The 20,812-nt window shown below is 45.1% G+C and overlaps 1 protein-coding gene and 1 long non-coding RNA gene across 2 annotated transcripts; one reads left to right on the forward strand and one right to left on the reverse strand.

Moving 5' to 3' along the window:
* The first annotated feature begins 1,295 nt into the window (after window positions 1-1,295).
* Window positions 1,296-20,239, forward strand: LOC147187682 (uncharacterized). The gene is made up of 10 exons (XR_015097663.1): window positions 1,296-1,390; window positions 1,940-2,109; window positions 7,980-8,115; window positions 9,384-9,490; window positions 10,241-10,276; window positions 11,916-12,092; window positions 12,761-12,839; window positions 16,682-16,945; window positions 17,983-18,045; window positions 20,091-20,239. It is a non-coding gene; the product is annotated as an uncharacterized LOC147187682 (long non-coding RNA).
* LOC147187683 (T-box transcription factor TBX18-like) lies at window positions 10,425-16,857 on the reverse strand. The gene is made up of 8 exons (XM_086100406.1): window positions 16,644-16,857; window positions 15,759-15,906; window positions 15,295-15,396; window positions 14,826-14,997; window positions 14,031-14,198; window positions 13,068-13,132; window positions 11,745-11,839; window positions 10,425-11,505 (listed from the first exon to the last, which is right to left on the reverse strand). The coding sequence occupies exons 1-8, from the start codon at window positions 16,855-16,857 to the stop codon at window positions 10,964-10,966; spliced, it is 1,506 nt and encodes a 501-aa protein (XP_085956532.1). The 3' UTR covers window positions 10,425-10,963.
* Window positions 20,240-20,812: the final 573 nt, after the last annotated feature.

A 20,812-nucleotide genomic window follows, 5' to 3' on the forward strand; every position in this document is an offset into this window, starting at 1 on the left:
TAGCTAGCTACTTTTTTTTTAACCTACCTCCGGAAAGTATTCATAGTGATGCACTTTTTCCACATTTTGCACTAAATTCATTTACCCCCCCCCCCCAACCAACCCTCCCTCAAAATTCTACACACAAGACATCGTACTGACCAAAAAAACAAAAAAAATCAACTGCTGAAAGGCTCTCTTAGCAAAGGTCGTATTTATTCAGGCTTTTATTTTGAAATTGCAATAAAGCTTCCTCCCCCCCACCCAAAAAAAAGTTATCAATGTGTGTGTGCGTGTGCCCACATGGTTTTCCCATAGGGCTTTTGCAGCCTTTTGCTGTGCAACCAGCCATCTGTCCCGTTCTGGATTTATGTGTTTAAGAACCACTGACAGTATTTCACCACCACCCCGCCACAACTTCCTCATATACCCTCATACAGTACCACCCCCCCCCCCCGCCTGTTTGTTTCATGCCACAAAATAATGCGCACTATGTGAGTTACCTTTCCTTCATGTTATTCCATCCTTCATTTGAGAAACACACTCATGATTCTGTTTTCTATTTGATCAGACTCACGCACGCGGTGACGGCTGATTGGTCGCCGCTGTGATGCTTGGTGTGTGTGTGTGTGTGTGGGTGTGTTGTGTTTAACAGGCAGGCCCATTTCCGCCGCTAGCAGCGTGGATGTTTTCGTCTGCTTTAAAGCCCCCGTGGAAATCCAATCTGTGGTTCCTCCTCCTGCGAGTGCAGTCAAAATACACTTGTTTAGGCTTGGTGGACATTTCACGCACGTTACCAGGGACTGGTAGCATTTGGGGCAAGGTGATTGCGTTAAGGGGGAGGAGGGTGGGGGGGTCTTAATGGAGATTTGGGGAGAACCTTCTGGATCTTTCAAGATGAAGTGATTTCAGCAGATGGGCTTTGTGTTGTGGAGTTAGTCCCTTATGACCGGATAAATATAAGATTTAAAAAAAACTTTATTTGTCTCACAGTAATCCTCATCATTGTATTACACATATATACAAATGTAAAATAATCTCCTGGAAGTAACCCAGTCTTTTTTTTTTTTTTTTAAATGTCTCTAGTTATAGCGCACTCCTGACACACAAATGATTACTAGAGACTTTTTAGCCCCCAAGGTGTTATTTTAAAATAATATTTTTAATATATATATTAAAAGAAGAAAACTGCTCTTACAAGCATATGACATGTTCTTGTGCCTTCACTTGATGATGCCTTGCAAATTATTTTGTAGGCTTCTCCTGCTTGATACTTGGGGAAAATTAGTGATATCCCCCCCCCCCCCCCCCCCCATGCTGTGATGGCGCTCTGCGGGCCGTGGCTGGTGCAGTAAGATGTGACCTACAAAAACGTCAGGGAAAGCCTCCCCAACATCTGAAGTTTATTCGGGTAGGTGTGTGCTTACATGACTATGAATTTGATTGCTCCATTTATTCTCAAGACGGCTACAACACAGAGGGGGTGCACACTTATGCAACCACATTTTCTCAAAAGCTTAAAAGTAAGAGCTGCAAAATTCTAATTTAGGGTTAGCCTTTCTCTTACTGCTCATGTGGCCGGCCATACATTTGTGTGTGTGTGTGTGTGTGTGCGTGTGTGTGTTAATCCCCGTCCTTGTCGGCTGGTCACACATCTGCAGATTTGCACCTTCTGGCCTACAGTAGCCGCTATAATGTGTTTGAGCAGGTACTGAGCCCATACAGTGAATCCTGTCCATGCACTGTAATCGCTGATCAATGCAAAGTGATCGATCGCACGCACACATCCATCCGTTGCATGTTTTTTTAAATGACGCTACGTTGACAGATACTCATATATAGGCTTTGTCCAGATTCGAGTCCCCTTCTTTTTATACATGCGCACGCACACACGGTCTACAGTACGAAGGAGTCATGAATGCGCCGTGACGGATGTTTCTGTGACCTTTCTCTCTTTTAGGCCTGACCCCAGCGGATGGCCCGAGAGAGGGATTAGGACCTGATTCGCCTAATTAGCCCCACGACCCCTTCACCAGCCCCCCACCACTACCTCCTCTGCACACCGCCCGTGACTCGCTCACTTCATTAGAGACGCCTGCCCTCGTCACAAAAATGGGAAGAATAGCAAAGGTAAGTAATTAGCATCCGTTTTGTGGAATTTCACTTCAAGGTTTAAATGTACAGTAATTTTGTTTTCACGAGGAAGTTAAAGTGGGGCGCTCAGAGTCTGCAGTGAGCAGGATTTTTTATTTAGTCGCCTTTTGTACAAAACAAGTGTGCGATAAGTACTTTTCTGAAGTGTCTGGAGATTAGCTTTCTTTTGGAATTGATGTTTAAAAAAAAAAAAACCTAAGAGCAGGAATGACTATAGTTGGCAATAATTTTTACAGATTTTTTTTTTAAAAAGCACATTTTGGAGATTTCATCAATAACTTTAGATTTCTATTTGAATTGAGAGGATTTTTTTTTTTAACCAATAGAATACTGCTTAACATAACTATTTCATCTGCGCCTCCCTCCCCCCGCCCCCTCCCCGGCCCTTTCTCGCCACTATTTATGCGTGCTGACACATCAACAAGTACTCCGTGAGGCGTCAAATCATGAAGTCATCCTTCAAAGGCGATTGTTTGCACCCCTCAGTGCGTGTTGATGTCATACAGTAAGCGCGTCAGAAAAGAGGTAACGATGATTTAGGATGCCGCTCGTCATGTCGAAATTCCGTCGGGCTAGTTTTTCCCCCTCTCCGTCCCATCGTGCCATGAGGCAGCGTCTGCTTTGGATTGGACAGATGAACTCGTCTGTCTTCACACCCGCGTCCCGTCGGGTTTGTGAAAAAATCCATTTAAAGGCAACATATTGACATTTTTTCCAATTTATGTTGCCTGCTATCTCAATAAAGGTTCCCTGACATCCATTAGCCAAATATTTGTAAACAGAGTTGTCTTTCTAGGGTGCCTGCTCACCCATTAAGATAAGATAAGAAAACCTTTATTAGTCTCGCAATTTAGAAATTCCCGATTCACAGCAGCAAAGTTATGAAAGGAAGAAGTAGAACAACAAAATATAGGAGCTGCTGGAAAGGCAGCCACTCACGCGGCGCCGTTTTGAAGTCAAAATAACAAAAATAACACAAGTGTGACATTTCACAATCAAGTACGTTTAATTATCATTATGACTGAAAATATGCCTATGAATGAATTTTAAGAACCTAAAGAACCACTCAAAGATAGCCGAAGCGCGATCATATCAAAACCCAAAAACAGAATATTCGTTGAACGTTCGGCCAAGCTGCCGACGTGGTGGGCCGTGATTGACAGCTCTTCCTGGGTGGTAGCAGACAATGACAGCTCCGTCACTACGGCAACAAACACGGCAGGTTGACGAGTGGTTCAGAATGCCCCCCCCGGGATACATCTCAACACACGTGCGCATATTTGCGTGTGTGTTGAATTGGGTATAGCTGGGTCTCCTGTTGACACGGTCTTCGGGTCGTTGACGTGAACGTCATGGGAGAGTGCTCCCTGAAACTCGCGCACAAAAACGCGCTCACCCACTTAGTCAGGTCACATTCACTGGACGGCCATGTTGCGTGGAGTTACGTGAGCGTGCTGGAGACGGTCCCAGCCGTCTTTGGGCAGTAGGCGAGGTACGCCCTGAACCGGTTGCCAGTCAATCGCAGGGCACACAAAGACTAACAATCATCTGTGCTCAGAATCACACCGAGGGATAAATTAGAGAGCTCCAAGAACCTGCCATGCATGTTTTTGGTCATGTGGGAGGAAACCGGAGTACCCGAAGAAAACCCACGTAGGCATGGGCAGAACATGCAATTTGTCTTTCCTCTCGTTTTTTTTTTTTTTTGTCGACGTTATCTCGCATCAGCTCCGCCCACCTTTTGTTTATGTCGACTCCACCGCTTCTGTTTATGTGTCCTTCTCGCCGCGTCCATAAATCGCTCTCTCGTTGGCTGTTGAAGTGTGAGGAATGGCACATGTGACGTCTCCTTGCAGCTGCCGTCGCTACCACCCGGCTCCGCCGCCGGCAGGCAAAATATACACCAAATAAACGTTGCACGTTTTAAACATTTTGGGCCCGCTTTGATCTGCACCTACTTTGTCGCCGCGTTGTAAAATCCAGAAAAAAAAATATGTTGGGCGTTTATTTATTTTTTCTCGCGTCCCACACATTTGAACTTAATGAAACACACGATTTAAACACGTTGAATCTGAACATTAAAAAAAAAAGATTGCAATCATTATGTCAAATTATCCGGAAAATGTCATTTCATGACAGACTGCAATATTTGATTTCAACACAACACAGATGGGATTTTAAAAAAATAATTTTTTTTATTCAACCTGTACGAGTGTTTTTCATGCAGAACCCAGAAAACGAAGAATATTGACAATTGAATGCGCTGCCACGGTAACAATTGCTTTTAATGCAACAGGGCAGGCAACGTGTGACAGGTAACATCCCAGCTCTGATACTATCGGTGGTGGGCAAGGTGACTCGGGGGCCCCCCCCCCCTTTCCCCATTCCATATCAGTATTTAGACAGAACAGCAACCCGGAGAAATTGGCACAACATTTTGGGTTTGAACAGGTTGTGTTTTAAAAACCGACATCTCAAAACTCACTCTCTTGACGCGTCTGGTGCGACAGGGCGCTTTCAAAACATGACGGGATCGTTCAATTTGAGTCCATGCTAATAGTTGCCGGCTTCACGGGAGTCTTTGATGTTTTGTTGGTGTGTCAGCACGGCTTCACAGCCCATTGACAAATATTTCCTTCGCCGTGCCTTCCTCCCGACCGACCCCCCCCCCCCCCCCCCAGACCCCTTCCCCCTTCACACACGCCAGAGTGTGATCCATCGCCGTTGCATGTGTCCAGTGTGCAATGATAAATTCCGAGGTTGTATCCGCGGAGTAACGGTGGGGCATGGCGGCATGCGTGTAAGTTGAGGGTGTGTTGTGAATGGTGTCTGGAAAAGCCAATGTTTGCCGAAACTGTTCTCTGGACTGTTTTTGCTTTTTGACATAAGTACAATTATTAAGACCACCAATTCGGAATGGGGTCGTGTCACTTTAAGACAAATGGGCTGAATTGTATTTGTTGCAGAGTGTTTCAGTCCTTGGGGCCCCCCCCAAAAAAATGTAATGGAGAAAAAAAAGAGCGTTTACTTTGAGCGGTTCTTAATACTGCCCGAAGACAAGAGTGCGGGTGTTGCCATGCATGGTGAGCAGAGAGCTAAGCAAGGTGGTGTCTTGCTAATTAGTGTTTTTATAGCGGGAACATAAACCGGTGAATTGGTCTGCGTGAGTGAAGTGAGGTCCCGTTAACCAGTTCAGTCGTTATTGTCACTTAAGTCGGTCGTCATCGTCACCAGTTGCGATAAACAAGTTTTTTTTGTTCGTTTACTCGGCACATCCTCCTTTTATCCCGACACCTTTCCCGACTTTCATTCTAGCTCTGCTCCTTCACCTCTCTTCTCCCCCCCCCTTCCTCCGCCTCCTCATCCCCCTCCACCCCTCCTCCCGTTTACACTCGGCCACTGAATAGTGATCATGTCTGTCATTTCATCAGCTCTTTGCGCCGCTCTGCACTATTGAGATTGATGAGCTGCTCGGCTATAAATGACTTTGACACGCTATACGCACATGCAGGCACGTATGTGGGTGTTGGGGGGGGGGGGGGGGTGTCACGATGAGGCTTTGTTTTGGTTACGAAAGAGTGAGGCATCCAAACAAACCCACCAATCCAATCCTAAGGTATCTTTCTCCCCCCCCCCCCCCCAGTAGTAAATACTGACTACTCCCACCTAGAGGAATTGAGGTTTGCTTAATTGAAGAATAGTTCAGTAAAACCCAGTCGTTATTCCGCCAGCTTCTTACCGAGATGTTTCGATAGTTGTGTGCTTCCAATTGTGCGAGCAAACTTTTGGCAGAGACACCCCCCCCCCCCCCCCCCGTCCTGAGTTCCAAGGTCCTTCCTTTAAAGGCACGCATGGATGACTTTGGTGTGGAAAAATGGAGCCCGGTCCGCTTACCTCGTAAAAGGACAAAATTCCTCAGTCGCTTCAAAATCGTGAGGAATCTGCAAGAATGGAAAGCCATGGAGCGGCAAACTCCACATTTGATTCGCTTTCCGCTTCCTGCCAATTGAGTGTCCCATCGCGTTTGTCCATTCAGTGTCTAGTGGACAAGTGCAGAGCAACTTCTTCAATGTAAAAATGAATCGCGCTTGAAAGCAGGCTCCTTTTTGCTGCAAGTTAAGATTTTATTCATGATGGAAGATTGATTTTATTTCACTTCCTGTCCTGGTTTCCACCTCTCCCCCTCCATCGTACGGTTCCCCGCCTCATCCGTCATATCTGCCCTCTGCAAATAGTCAAAACACGCGAGGTTGGACGGTCCCCGGAATGTTGCGGCGGGGAACTTTCTGGAGACTATTGTTGGTTGGCTCGCTATCAGGAGATACTGTACTGTATAATCCATACATTTTTAGATCGCTAATTTTAGACCCGCATTACTCCCGTGTTATCAAATATCCGCAGTTACATACAAGCCGAACTTTTTGATTGATGGTAGAACAGGACCATTGTTCAATCCCAGCAACCGTTAAAAATGGCACTTGGTCCTGGACTATCTTTGTCGCAGCAGATGCCTCGGTCAGGTTTTTGTTTTTAGAATCACCTGTCTTTAAACTGTTTGTCAGTTTTCCACACCTTAAATGCGGAGTTATTGGGATTTTTTTGGGGGTGGGGTGGGCAGGGGGGCTCCTTCGTGTTCCCGAGTGGTTTGGGTGCGCGCCACAAATCATTGCTTGACTTGACAAAGATTTAACAGCTGTAAAGGACAGCCATGTCGCTTGGGTTCTTGCGACTGTCATCAAATAGCCGTCGAGTCGTTAACGGCTCACGCGGTGAACTGATCCTCGGCGCGCCCAAACCCATGTTGGCCCATCCATCCCCCACTGAAGCCTAATTCCCCCCACCCCGCCCCACCACAGACAGCAAAAGTCCACTTGAAGCCCGTCAAATTTACACAGCGTTTCTCATTTAATCCGTTTCGTCGTGGCGCCATCAAAATAGAACGTCATTAAAAAGCCACGTTTGTCATTGGACTTTGCTCTGACGTGTACGTTTCTCAATTTCGTTCTCCTCTGGAACCTTCCCTCGCCGCCCACGATGACCTCACCTGCGAGCTTTTAATGCTCGGTCACGGATCCTGCGGCGACGAAAACCGAGCCCGCCGCAATCGGAGGCCCCGTCATGCTAATGGCTTCTTCCATGCCAAACAAGACCAAAACCACACGACTGGCCTTTATGCAAATGCTTTAACTACTGTGTTGAGAGAAGACGGCACTTTTGCTTTTTTGACTTGATGTGCCCTTTAAAGGAAAATAAAAAAAATGCAACTGAAAGTGCGTCAGAACATTGAAATCAAGGCCACAAAACTGTCGCACTAAATCAGCCCGTTATTAGCTCGACCATTAAAAAAATGATTGATCACAATTTCAGTGCGTTTTAAAAGCGCAGTTTCATTTCTGTGCTTCCGTCAATACGTACTCGCAATAAATCAACTGCTGGCCGTGATTTGCAGGCGTTATCTTGATCATTACAAATCGGATTTGGTACGATCTTAATCGTACGTGCATGCTCGACGGGCGAGTCTCCGAAATCTTGAACCCAGTCGCAACGCACACGCACAAACACACGCTGCCCCTCGCTGAGAGCCTCCCCACGGTCCCACAACGCGCCCCGAACTTGCTCCCGGCAGCTAGCGTGACAGATTTGTCACGTCGGCACCTGGTTGCGGAAAAGTGTCCATGTTCCTCAGATTGTGTGCATGCGTATAGAATTATATAAGATACCGTTCTTGGTTTATATTCATATTCTCACATTTGAAAAGAGATTTTAACGTCATGTTTACGTTCATTGTACTGCGTGTGTGTGTGTGTGTGTGTGTGTGTGTGTGTGTTTGTGGGTGTGTAACTCAGGAACAACAAGGCCGACCATTCCAAGTCTTCTAAAATAAGCTCCCGTCACCAACCCCTTCCATATGCCCGTCTCGTCAGCGACCGCCTGCCCTCCCGTTGACAGCAGGCAGCACGGGAGACCACCAAAAAGCAGTTTGTACGTAAGCTGGCCCAAAATGTTGTTTTTCTTCGCACATTGTCTCGCAAACTTCAAAATGAGGATAAAATACTGTTCCGTGCCGAAATGTAGTGTTTTCGTTGCTTTATGGGTTGTGTTGTGCAATTTGATGTTTTAACTGAGGGGCTTTGGTATATTTTTATTGTATTTTGGGGAGGGTTTTTGTTTTTGTTTTTTGGAGTGTATCATTCCACCACAAAAAAATGTAATCCCACCATGAGCGTGCGTCCTGTTGTGGTTAATACGACTGTGCCAGAAATATATTCAGACACACAGCTATGATTTTTTTTTTCTTTTAAATCGATTCCTGCTTTTCCAACAAATAAAAACTTGCCAAGCCCCACATCAAATTTAAGGTCGTGTCGTAAAATTCTGGCATTCGTGATACAATGTTGACGACGTGAGCCATCTGGGCCGACTCCATCCGCAAACCGCCCTGGCAGCTTAACATCTAAATAAATGGAACAACACATCAAAGTTGACACGAAATAAACTCGATGAACACAGTTACATCCTCCCAAAGTCCTTTCGATGCGGAAACGAAGTGGCGGTAATGTTAAAAACACGTTTGACCTTTAACCTACAGTACACGTGTCAGCATTGGCGTAACATGACTAATACGCTCATCGAAGGAGTATGCCTCCGGAGGCGCAAGCAAGCGGTGCGGGTGGGTGGTGAGCTCCGTTTTGGATTTTCTGGGATCAGCGTGACCTTTTGAGATGTCTCAACCACCTGTTGCCACACACATTCGCACCTTCACACCCTCCTTGACGTATGCCCGCGCTCTCCTCGTGCGAGCGAGAGCGCAGTCAGCGAGGGGGAGGGAGCACATAGGCAGGGTAGTGGGGTGGGGGGGGGGGCGTCAGTTTACGTTGTTACACAACACTGGCGGCTTATGGCTCCGGTTGGTCTTAGATCGGGGTTCGGGCTAGTCGACTGAAGATGTCAAGGTTCACATTGGGGGCTTGAGAACACCCCCCCCCGACCCCGCATGTGTCACATCCTCGTGAAGTGTGTGTTTGCACATGTATGTGTGAGGTATTCCCTAAGTTGCCAGTGCATCAATCACTTCTCTGCTCTCGCTGTAGTCATTAAACTGTTGAGCTCTGGCTCCAAGTTTGAAAATGTCCATTGCCCGTTTCAATCAGAGCCATGTGGCAGACTTCGGATAGTGATCGTGAATGCGAGTTAGGGGCTTCGTGTCGACAATCACGTTTAAGATTTTTTTTTTTGCCTCCAATTTACAGGGGTAACCGACACAAAAACCCGAGTGACGGTGGCAACTTTTTGAGAGCAATTTATTTGATGCCTGGGGGGGGTCCTCGGTTTAAGACGGAGCTTCAGTCCTACAGAGGTGAGCGACCTCAACCGAATGTACACGTTTGTCATATTTCAGTGGTTATCATCTCAAAAAATAAGTCACTCTCCAAGCACCGCTAAAATGACCAACTTTAAAATAACATCAGAGGCCTTTTTGGTTCTTCAATCAAAAACTTTTTTTTAAAATTCCTAAAAAGTCCCTTTATCATTGTTTCCCGTTTTAACGTTTTGCAGTTTTTAATTGTACCAAAATGCAGATTCCTTTCAAATAAATAGTCCGTAAGCGCCACAAATGGCAGCGTATAAAAGTACGGAATTGCATATCCACAGATGGTGATCAGGCGTCTCCCAAATGTGGATTGAAATGCGATCCACATATGGGATATCTGCCAATGCCTGTGCAGCAGAAACGCACAGACGGCATCTTGCCGCCATTGCCAGCGTCACATCAGCGGTGACTTCGACAACCCACATTTCGACCCGAACTCCAACAAATAAACATTTTTAAAAACACCTGCAGCTAAAGCACGAACCATTAAACATGGTCTAAATGTGCTCATTTAGAGGCACGTAGCATATTCGGTGTTCACAGAAACCCCTGCTTATTTCTGTTTTCTGAGCATGTTCGTTAATATATTCACTGTTTATAATGAGCGCTAATTATTAGCAGAATTTTTTGATTGACAGTCAGACCTGCTCCCTGTCACATGCGACCTTAAAGGCATCGGCACCATTAACTTTAATTTTTGTGTTATTTATTGTTGTTTTCTTCTGTTCTTTGCAGCACCAATGCAGTGAGAGAACCAAACTGTCACTTCTGGTACGCAACGTCTAACCTTCCTGTTATAAAATGGACTGGTTTAAAGTCTAAAATTGTCGTTAAAAAAAAAATGTATGCCCTTGTTTTTGTTATTCGTTTAATTCTATTTTTATACAGTATGTCATTTGAAATTGATACCAATAATGTTTAAAAAAAAAATAAAAGGTACAGATGAAATTGGAATACAATACAGTGTAAATCCAGCCTGAATCTGAATTTAGACCTGGAGTGTCAATCGAGCCTGAAAGTTGACTCATTCAATGCGTATGTCATTAAAAGCAAATTATTATTATTAACTCATTCAGTACCAGCCAATTCTGGACCAAGTCTGAAAAGACGTTTAAAAACGTCTTTGGGAGTGAATGAGTTAATATTATGGAATACTGGATGTCGTCCCTTGAGAGGCAAGCAGAGTTTAGCTTCTCCTTCCCAACAAGAACAAAGTGCTCACGTCAAGTCACACGGCCTCCTCCTCGTATAACCACTTCCAGCTTTCACCGCTGTCATTGTATTATCTGTGGGATTGGCTGGTGACCAGTCCGGGGTGTACCCTTCTTTTCAACCCAAAGTCAATTGAGAGAGGCTCCCACTCACCCAAATGAGGAGAAGCGCTCGACAACACAAACCGGTGGATCACTCGATGGCTGACCTTTGAAAACCTCCCTTCGTGACATTTTCGGATGTCCGTCAAACGAGGTGGGCGGCGACTTGCGGGCCCCCGCTCCCCGACGGGCTCCCTGCCAGCCCCAAAGTTCGAGAGTCAAATAAGAAGCCCTGTTGTCCGGTGGCGAGCAACCCCAGGCTGTCCGTTAGTGTCCCACTCGGGGACGAGCCCAGCAGGGTGCTCGGTTGGTCGGCGGCGGCGCCGGCGCTCGTTTTGTCCGGGCTGGCGGCCAGGCGGGGCGACGGCGGGAAGGTGTAGCCATATAAGCCGTAGGGAGACGTGTGCAGGCGGAGCCCGGCATAGCCCTGCGGGGCGGGGCCGGACAGGTAGCTCAGTTGCGACGTCGAGAGCGGGAGGGTGCAGAAGGCGTCGCCCTCGTAGGGCGGCGGGCCCCGGGGTGGGGGGAACGGCTCCGGAGGGGTGGCGTAGCGGTGGAGCGGAAGGGCCGGGCGGCTGCAGGTGAAGTCGCTCGGGCTGAGAGGGCACACCTGGAATGGTGACGAGCACGGCGAGGGTGATAGCAAGTGGGGCGACGCGCCGACACGTCCGTGGGCTCCCTGGACTCCTGCACAAAAAAAAAACATTTTATTTGCTGTGGAATATGCAGTAAATGAAGCAGACAAATCCACCCGTTTCAGGCTGTCGAGGGGGCGGTCATTTTGCTGTTGACTGAAAATGACAACACGGTCCCAAGGTGAGGTCGCGTACTTGTAACTTGAAAAACTTGCAAGTTGGGGCAGTCAAGGTCTGAGTCCCCCCCACCCCCACCAAAAAAAAAACCCCAAAAACAAACAGATCACATACCTTGTTTGGCCATACCGGGTATGTCCTCAAAGGTCAGCGTTCGCAAAGATGGCCGCCAGAAGGCGTACGACTCCACCAGGGCTTCGAGGCCCATCCTGCAAACAACGATCGCATTAGCCACGCCACCTTGTAAAGCCGCCACCTGGCCGCCATTTTGTTCTGTCTGTGCAGGTAATGAGGAGCATAAACGCCACGTCGCCATTGGCCGCTGCCAGCCGGGCGCTCGGCGGTAATTGCTTTCACGCGGCTTTTATGCGCCAATCAGGAGCAAGGAGGCAGGAAGCCGCAGCGTGGATTTATGAGGTGGGATAATCCACCCTCGCCTCGCCCCAGCCGTCCTCCTCCAAGGTAGGTTGGTGTGGCGGGCTAATGCCACTGCTCTGTTTGACCTCGTTAGCGTGAGGATGAAAGTCGGGCCCCCACCCTCATGAAACATGCAAACACCCGTGGGGTTCAAGCCGCGGTGATAATTTGGACAAGCTGCCCCGTGAAAAGCCTGTACTGTATGTTCACGTTTCGCCGGTTGACTTGATTAATTTGAACGCGCGACCAAAAGTTGCTTTTGTTGGGTTACGACCTTCACTGCATTTCACAGAATCACGTGAACGCATCGGAAGGTTGCACTATTTCTACTGCTATGTTTACAATTGATCTTTATGCAGTGAAAACAGAATTCAGAAATATGTATACTTTGCATTTGATCAAATGGAACATTTGGCCAACAGAATGCGCACGGGAAAATTTGTTGTTCCAGGTGCAGGATCTTTTTTTTTCTCTTTTTTTCCCCTCACTACTCGAATTTTTTTGAGGAAATTTTGCTACATTAAGGCCAAAACTCAAAAATTGTGGTTATGAATCTCCGGGTACTTTTTCCATATATGTATAATTGTGTGTGTGTGTGTAAAAATATACACATTTCTCCAGTGTAGTGCATGTAGAACATATTTGATGGTAAATTGTCAGTTTAGTGCTGCTGTTTTGTACAGATTGGACTTATTTTGCTGTTTATGTTTCAGAGGCCGTGAATCGATCTTCCCCCGTCCCCCACGACAAAATGACGAATGCTCCAGGATTCAATCTCCCGACGGCTCTGCGGTAAGACTTGATTAGTTCAACCCTGGATGGATTTTCACATTCATAGAGGCCCGTCGCACCCTTCCAGTGAGAGAAGGATAAATAAATGCAGGCCGTGCTTTTTCCCCTTCCCGTAATATCAGACTGGAATAGCCGTGACAAAAAAAAAAAAAAACCCCACACACACAGGCCAGCAAAAATATCAAACATGACCCAGTTGCGGTGTGTAATGTGGAGGTCCCGACTCACCGATTCCTTCCAGAGTCTCTGAAGCCTTTGGCAAAAGGGTTTCTGTCAATTTTCAGCCTGGTTATCTGGAAAACACAGGGAAAAAAAAAATCCCCCAAAATCTTATGACAACAAATTCAGCATGCCAGGAGAAATAGTCTTCTGTTAGTCGAAACTTCGGTTGGACGTGCCAACATGACGCTTTTTGTCTCTTGGCATTTCGGAAACTGAAGCAGTGTGTTTGCTGCGGCGCACATGTGATCCCTCCCAGTCAAAAAAGAATTTGGTCGAACTTGTGAGCTGCATCCAAAGTCAGATGTTCAGTCTTACGCTCGCTTTAGATGATGTCGACCATTCCAAGATTTTTAATTTTTTTAATTTTTGACAGGCAAATTTGTCAGCTGGCAGGATGATGCAAACAAAAGTATACATCTACTGTATGTCGCAACTTTTTTGTTTCCGTGGCCACATGGCTGCTTTTTCAATCAAAAAAAAAAAACCTCCCGCAATTTGGAGATACATGCTTTTAAATGGACAATCGTGTCTTCATGTAATATTTTATAATCCAATACCAAGCGCCTAAGAAGTCATTGTTGCACTTGAAAATGACAAGGTGACCCGAGAAGGGGACGAGAGGATAGAATTGTCACCGTCTAGTAGAAAAACGTGCATCTTCAAAATTACCTTATTTGGCAGATTTACAAAAAATAAAATAAACTTGGCAATGCATATTGCCATTTGACAGCAACAAGTACAGTATGTTGTAGTCACTTTTCATAAATACTACTATAACTATAAATAGTGTGACTAAGATTTAAAAAAAAAAAAAGATCCAAAAAGAATACCCCAGATAAATCGACAAAAAATCTACGTGATTTTTGTTGGGCCGTGGCGGCGATCTGCAGTCAACTGCGTGACGTAATTTTCGCGATTGATTCCATACGGGTGGAGATGATGACTTGAAGGTGAGCAGAAAGGACAAACCTGCTGGTTCTGGTACGCCGTGACGGTGGTGAACACGGTCTCGGGGAAGGAGAAGGTTCTCGTGCCCTCGCCGACGGGTACGGCCTTCACCGGGGACAACTCCTCGCCGCACTCCTTCCGGATCACGTGCACCCGTGGTTGGTACTTGTGCATGGAGTGCAGGATTATCTGGAGAGCGAGCAGCAATTGGGTCACAATTTGCTCACACTTTGTTTAAAAAAAAAAAAATTGTATGTCTTTTTTAAAAATATGTCTGGATTTGACTGTAAATCGTATCTTCAGTTTAATTTTCGAAAGGTCCATTTTTTTTTTTGCCAGGTCCTTCAACAAACTTCATCTACTGGAGTATGGACCTCCCCCAGGGCAAACCAAAGACGCTCAGAGGGTTTTCGTAAAATTAGGAAACACATGACTGACTGTCAAATTCAGTAAACTATGGAAAATTAATGACGTGCTGTTATTATAGCCAAATCATCCTAATTTAGGCCACAATTGGGGAAATCAGGTAGGATATTTTAGAACATTGCCCTTGATGGAGCTCTGAGCTCAGCAGGGTGCCAGTTCAGCAATTAGTTGTTGGGTTTTGTTTTTTTAGGGACTTTGCGGATTTAAAAATTCAAAGTTGTTTGTCATTTTCTAATATTCAACTTTTCAAACTAGGTAATAGTATATATGTAGTGGCACTATAGTCATATAATAATAAAGCTTAATACTAATAAGGATAAGCGCTACAAAGATTGGCCAGACAGACATTTTTAAAAATATATATGATGATAATAATAATAGCTGATTTACATGTCCCTGGTCGTCCAGCTCGTTATTGGTGAGCTTGAGCTTGTCGAAGCTGACCACCTGCCGCATCCACGTCTCCCCGGAGGCGGGCGAGTCCGGGTGGATGTAGACCCGGGGCGGCACTGGCGAGTCGGCGTTGCCCGCCACCATCCACTTGGAGCTGTGGTACACGTACCTGTGACCCACACGGCGCATAATCATCTTCGGCCATTTATGCTCATATCGGAATACGTTTCCCAACAAGACTGTTGAATCTTTGCGATATCCGTCAATGCGCACAAAAGGAAGTTTCGTTGTGCCCCCGCCCTCCCCTCCCCTCCCCCGTCACGATCACGGCACATTTGCTGCTTTGACCTTCCCGCAGACGGAGGTTAAAGGTCCAAAAGGAACAACTAAACAACACTGCCCGGCGCCGTTTGTGAGCAAAGCAAAGAATTACGACGGCACCGTGTCATTCTCGTTTCTATCGTACCTGTATCGCTTGTTGTCCACGGGGATGATATCCATCGCGATGTAATATTGCTGATGTGGGTCCAAACCGGACATTTTGACGCGCATGGCCGGGAACATCCGCCTAAAAACAAAAACCCATCGTAATTAAAAAAAAAAAAAATGACGTAGAGGGGGAGAAAGGAATGTAGTTAGATTCAAGCTTTCAATTCCTGCGGCAAAAAAAGTGATGCTCCGCTTGGCCTATTTCGCATACATTTTTCATTTAATTCTTCCAAAAATAAACGTGTTTGTCTTTGAATATATTTGAATGTATCTCATTAAGACGTGAGCGTTTTGCTGTAGTTTACCCTAAGCATGACGTGCTGATAACCCGTTGAACCAAAACCTGCAAAATCGCTCTCTTTAATTGGGCTTTTCAGGAAATTCAATTTGCGGTGAAGACAAAAGGGGCAAACGTGGCTTGAAAAAAAAAATTCTGTGTACCTTCCGGCCTTGGTGATGATCATCTCCGTGCCGATCTCGTGGAAGCGTTTCCACAGGTCCGATCCCTGCAGGTCCACGCGTGGGTCTTCGCTCCCGCTGCCGCTAACAGCTGCGGGCTGCGGACTCTCCAGGAGCGCGTCTTCGCTCTCTGTTTTACACACACACACACACACACACACACGATTTATTCTTTTTGCAAGCACCAAATGAATTCTATGCATATTTTTTTCCTATGTAATAAGGAGTTTGCTCCACTCTTGTTGTTTTATTACATTAGCGTGCTCAATGTGACTAATTACTCATCCATAAAAAGCACATTAAATCGTTTAAGTAGCTATTATAGGCAATATTTGGTCACATAGGAATATGATAACAACAATACAATTTGGAGGGGGTAAATGGAACTGTTTTACGGATCATTTCGATCAAGAAAAACTATTGAATGATTTGCACGCGGGCCCATATTGCAATGGAAGTGACACTGTCGGCTCGAGTTTTAGTTTCCAACGTTTCCAGTGCGTCCTGGTGCTTTTGGGTCCGTTTCTACTGCCGCTAATTGGCGTGTTTACGACTGCAGCCAAAAGCTCATAAAATAAAGCATCGACTCACAGTCGTAATTGTGACACACTTTGCAAGCCGGCCACAAGCTCACATGTCTTGTTTGCAGGAGTGGCTCCGAGCATGCAAATAGTCAAGTTTAATAATCGTGTCAATATCGTATCGAATGACACAATGCGCTGGGGGGGGAAATCGCTAACATAGTTGCAGCTGATAGTCTTGTTGCATGTTGTAGACGTGTGACACTTTTATTCCATCCGTGTTTTACGGTTGACTTTTTGTTTTTATTTCTTGGCCGCTCTTTTTGTTTGCGGTGCTTTTACTCACGAGATCCGTCGCTGGCGTATTCCGCTTCGCTCCCGTAGGCTCTGGCCGCCGGCTGAAGCTCCGGACCGGCGTTCGCCTTCGGAACGTCGTAGCCGGGCGACGTCGCCCCTTCCCCCGCCGTCCTGCGCCTCTTCTCGGCCCCGATGAGCGACTCCACGGAGAAGGCGTGCGCTTTGACGCTCAGCGCGCACGGCGAGCGCCGCTTCTCGGCCATGGTTCCGGATCCCAAGTACCGGGAAGCGACGGCGGTCGTCGTTGGCTGGTAGTCTGGACGACGACGAAGAAGAAGAGTCCCCGAAAAGGTGAGGAAGTGTTCTGAGGTGCAAGTTTCTCCGCGTCTGACGTCTGGGTTATCCACCGCTTTCTTTGGAGCGAGGTGTCAACATTCGGGGAGAAACAAGGCGGGGCAAAGGGGCAGCTGTCAGTCACAACTCGCCTGGACCAATCAGGAGTCGACTCTGCGTCCGCTCAGGAAGTGTTTTCCCTCCCGGGCCACCCCCACCGGTGCTGCCCTTGTTGATCAACGAGCGGAGCAGCACCACATCAAACCCTACAGTTCGAATTTATTGCATTACTTACTCGGCGTTTTAACACAAAAGTGATACGTTAGGTAAATGAATAAATCAGAAAAGTGTGCGCATACAGCTGAACAAAATTTGAAGATATTTAGGCCGACAGATACGCTCCCGTGGGGCAATTCCCCTCATAACCTAGGGCAAAAAAGGTGCCAACAAATGCAAACGGCATGAATCAGGAAATAAAATTCATGTAAATATAATCTAAACAAGAAAGAAATGAAGATATTGCACGTTAGTATGTGGTAATGTATTCTAGTAATAATTGTACATTTTGTGCAAAACAGTGCTATGTGTTTTACAATGCGCCCAAAATGCAAAGTGTAAAAATAAACTGCATAGGCCGCGGTGCAATTATCATCACGGTCAATGTTGAACCTTTAATCAAAAGTAGACTCAACGAGGACATTCGGCAATATCTATAAAATATAATCATTGCTTGAGGTAATGTTGCGTGTCCTTGGTTCTTTAAAAGGCGCGATGTAATTCCAAGTGATTTCTTTTTGCATGCAAAATATAACAGAAGCATTAAACACACTGTGTAATGTTTCTCACTAAACAATAATTGGATTGTATTTATTTGAGATTATCGAACGTAGTGAGGAAGTAAAACCGAACATGACTGTTTTATTAATTTGGACTTTCATTGAATGTTCAGAAAACGAAAATGGATATTGACAAAAACTGTCCTTTAAGCATTGATTTGAAACCCCCTTTGGAATGAAAAGAGTCACTGAACCATTTATCGACATTTTCTGTTTCAGTAATGGTGAGAAGGCCCCCCGAAGGGACGCTTGGACCTTCACGACCAGTGAGCAAGTAAGGAGGTGAGAATTACTTATTATTACTAATTATTTCGGACTTACATTTAATATTTGATTGTGCATGCGTCAAAACTATGGTGTCGGGAAAAGTAGATGGGATGTTTTAAAATGCTGCTTTTACATTAAAATAATCGCAGATTTTTATGATGTGTATATATTTGCATAAAACAAATTACAGCTATTTTGTTGCATGGCTTTGCATGTTTTGCATTGTGCATGCTGTACCTGGAAGTATTTTTCGGTTTTTAAAATGCTATTCCATTTTCTAACTAAGGATAATTCTACGTTAGGATACGTACTTGGAGTAGATAGATTTCAGTCGTCCCTTTTCTGGCCCTTTCCTGTAGTCTTAATTTTTTTTAAAAACTGTCGATACAGTGTTAACGCTGTACTACTAAATCTACCCGTATATTTTCAAATTATGTAGTTGTCTTTCAAGATGAACAGGAAAGTGTTACTGACTCCAACAAAATACAGATAACGTTAATGTTGCTCGTTAGTGGTCAAAGATGCGTTTTATATTACTGACAATCATTGTTGTTCCATGATCATTATTGGAATAAATATTACTGTCTGCAACCAATTCATATCTGGTCATCATAAAATGGAGCAGTACGTTTAAAATTACGACTGGGTTTATATTCTACACAAATGATAATAACAACACGGTTGAACATCGTTTAGTATTTTTTTCCATTCACCCGACTGTTTTGTATTGTGATTAAATGCAGACCAAAAGGAGCAGGTTACTGTTTGTTTTTTTTTTGTTTTTTAAACAAAGTAATCAGCCTGAGAGGCAGTTTATGACTTCCGCGTTGGCCCCGCTGCGCGTGCGCGTTCAGCCAATCAGAATCAAGCAGACGTTGTTGGGGAGGGAATAAAAAATGTCTCCCAATACTGACGGCTTCGTTGAATGGGCCTTGGCGGCCGGTGCCAGCCTGCAGGCCCCTTTTTCATCATTTTTATATTCAGACCTAAACAAAAAAAAAAAAAACCGTTACGACACTACATTAAAATATCTTTAAATCAAATTAATGGAGGAAATGCAATACTCAAGTATTGTGCTAAAATTGTCATTTGTTATCAATGTATTCTCGTTTCTAGAAATATACAGCATAATATCATGACACATTTGGATAATAATTACATTTATTGCCTTTTTTAGCTACTTTGAAAGCCTTCTCAGCATGCTGCAGTGTAGCACCGATCAGTAATAACTAATCTACTAATGTAGCAGAACTCCCGAAACACAAACAATTGAACTACTCTACACAAATCAGTCACAACATAACTAACTAGACATATAATGTCCGTAATTATTGAACTAAAACACGTGCCAGTAATTGATATCCTAAAACACATCACTGATCATTAACTTTTTGAAGCACATGTTAGCGATAAACTGTCAAAAGCACTCATCGATAATAATTCAACTGCAATATAAAATTAAACTACTCAAGCCATTTTCAGTGATAGCTGTACATGCTAAAGCGCTGCTCAGTCGTTAACAGAAGGCTCGAGCACAAATCAGCAATTAATGAAGTAATAAAAGGCATCAATAATAACTAGAAAAGCAGATATCAATAACATTTGTGAGACTGAGGAACGCATCACGAGAGCTGTAGATATTTGCTTTGTACAATTGTTATTTTTAGATTGGACTGAGCATTAGGCTCATTACCTGTGTGTGTGTGTGTGTGTGTGTGTGTGTGCGCGCATGAATTTAGTCCTTTGATGAATCACAGTTTGAATGCCTGCACCTTTAGCAGCTCATTACGTGGCTGCATTCTGGAAACTATGAAGATGATTACTCTCGCGCACGCACACACACACACACAGACACTTAGGCAGTGAAAATTACGGTCATGAAACCTCTGCTGGTGACTAAATTGGGACATTGGTTTTGTTTTTTCTGACTTAATAGAGGTGAGGTTGGAAGTTTTCACCTCCATAAAAACGACACCTGCTTTGCTTGTACTTTAAACGGGGCGATGATGTCATCGTGGGATGATAACCGGTTCTTATTCGTGCTGGTCATTTCATTTCAGGGCACTGAATGGATTGGCAAGTGCCCTGCAAGGCCTCTCATCTGAGCGGGCTTCATCAGCCCATGCAACTGCCCAAACCTGAAGCTGAACCTGGCCAAACATCGTCCAAGACAAGCAAAACAGTTCAGTTGCCGTCCAGTCGATGACCTAAAACGGCAAGTAACTTGAAATGCTTTGTCATACATTTTTGGGGGGAAATGCCAACTCGTTGTCCTTGTCCAAAGCCGCTCTTTTGAAGAAGTCGGGGTGCCCGTCGCGCCGCTAACATTCATGATGATGTGAAAATCACAATCTTAAAATGCAAACATCTGCAGCTCGTAACTGGGAGTGGCGGGCGCACATGCGTCTTAAAAAGCACACGCTTATTTTCATCTCATTTCTGTCGCCCGACGCAACTGGAAGCATTTAAACATACTTTTTTTTTTTTTAATCAAAGACCAAAGTCTTTAAAAAAAAATGGCCGCTAATCCCGCCTTTCTACGCCATCCAACTAGCATTTAGCGCACATTGAAGGAATGTCATTTTATTGGCGTGTTTAGGGCGGAAAAAAACGGGCACAAATATTTCCTGGTTTTTATAACCGCTTTGCAAAAAGAGGAAAGAAAGTGTTCCAGTGTTTCCCTATTTTTACCTTTCTCTAATTGGTGGTAATGACTCCATTTAAACGCCAAACAGCAACATGAAAAGCTCGTGTGGGCAGGTTACGCGTGTTCCCTTGACAA

This window comes from Hippocampus guttulatus, chromosome 20 (assembly GCF_054856545.1).
Source record: "Hippocampus guttulatus isolate MCC_2025c chromosome 20, RoL_Hgut_1.0, whole genome shotgun sequence".
NCBI lineage: Eukaryota > Metazoa > Chordata > Actinopteri > Syngnathiformes > Syngnathidae > Hippocampus > Hippocampus guttulatus.

Bases quoted from the DNA above. Each gene is read 5' to 3' on its own strand.
- LOC147187683 (XM_086100406.1), bottom strand. From the start codon at position 16,857: ATGGCCGAGAAGCGGCGCTCGCCGTGCGCGCTGAGCGTCAAAGCGCAC. The intron at 15,907-16,643 runs GTGAGTAAAAGC...TGTGTAAAACAG, and splicing joins ATACGCCAGCGACGGATCTC to AGAGCGAAGACGCGCTCCTG. The intron at 14,199-14,825 runs GTAAATCAGCTA...CTCGCTCTCCAG, and splicing joins AGCTGGACGACCAGGGACAT to ATAATCCTGCACTCCATGCA.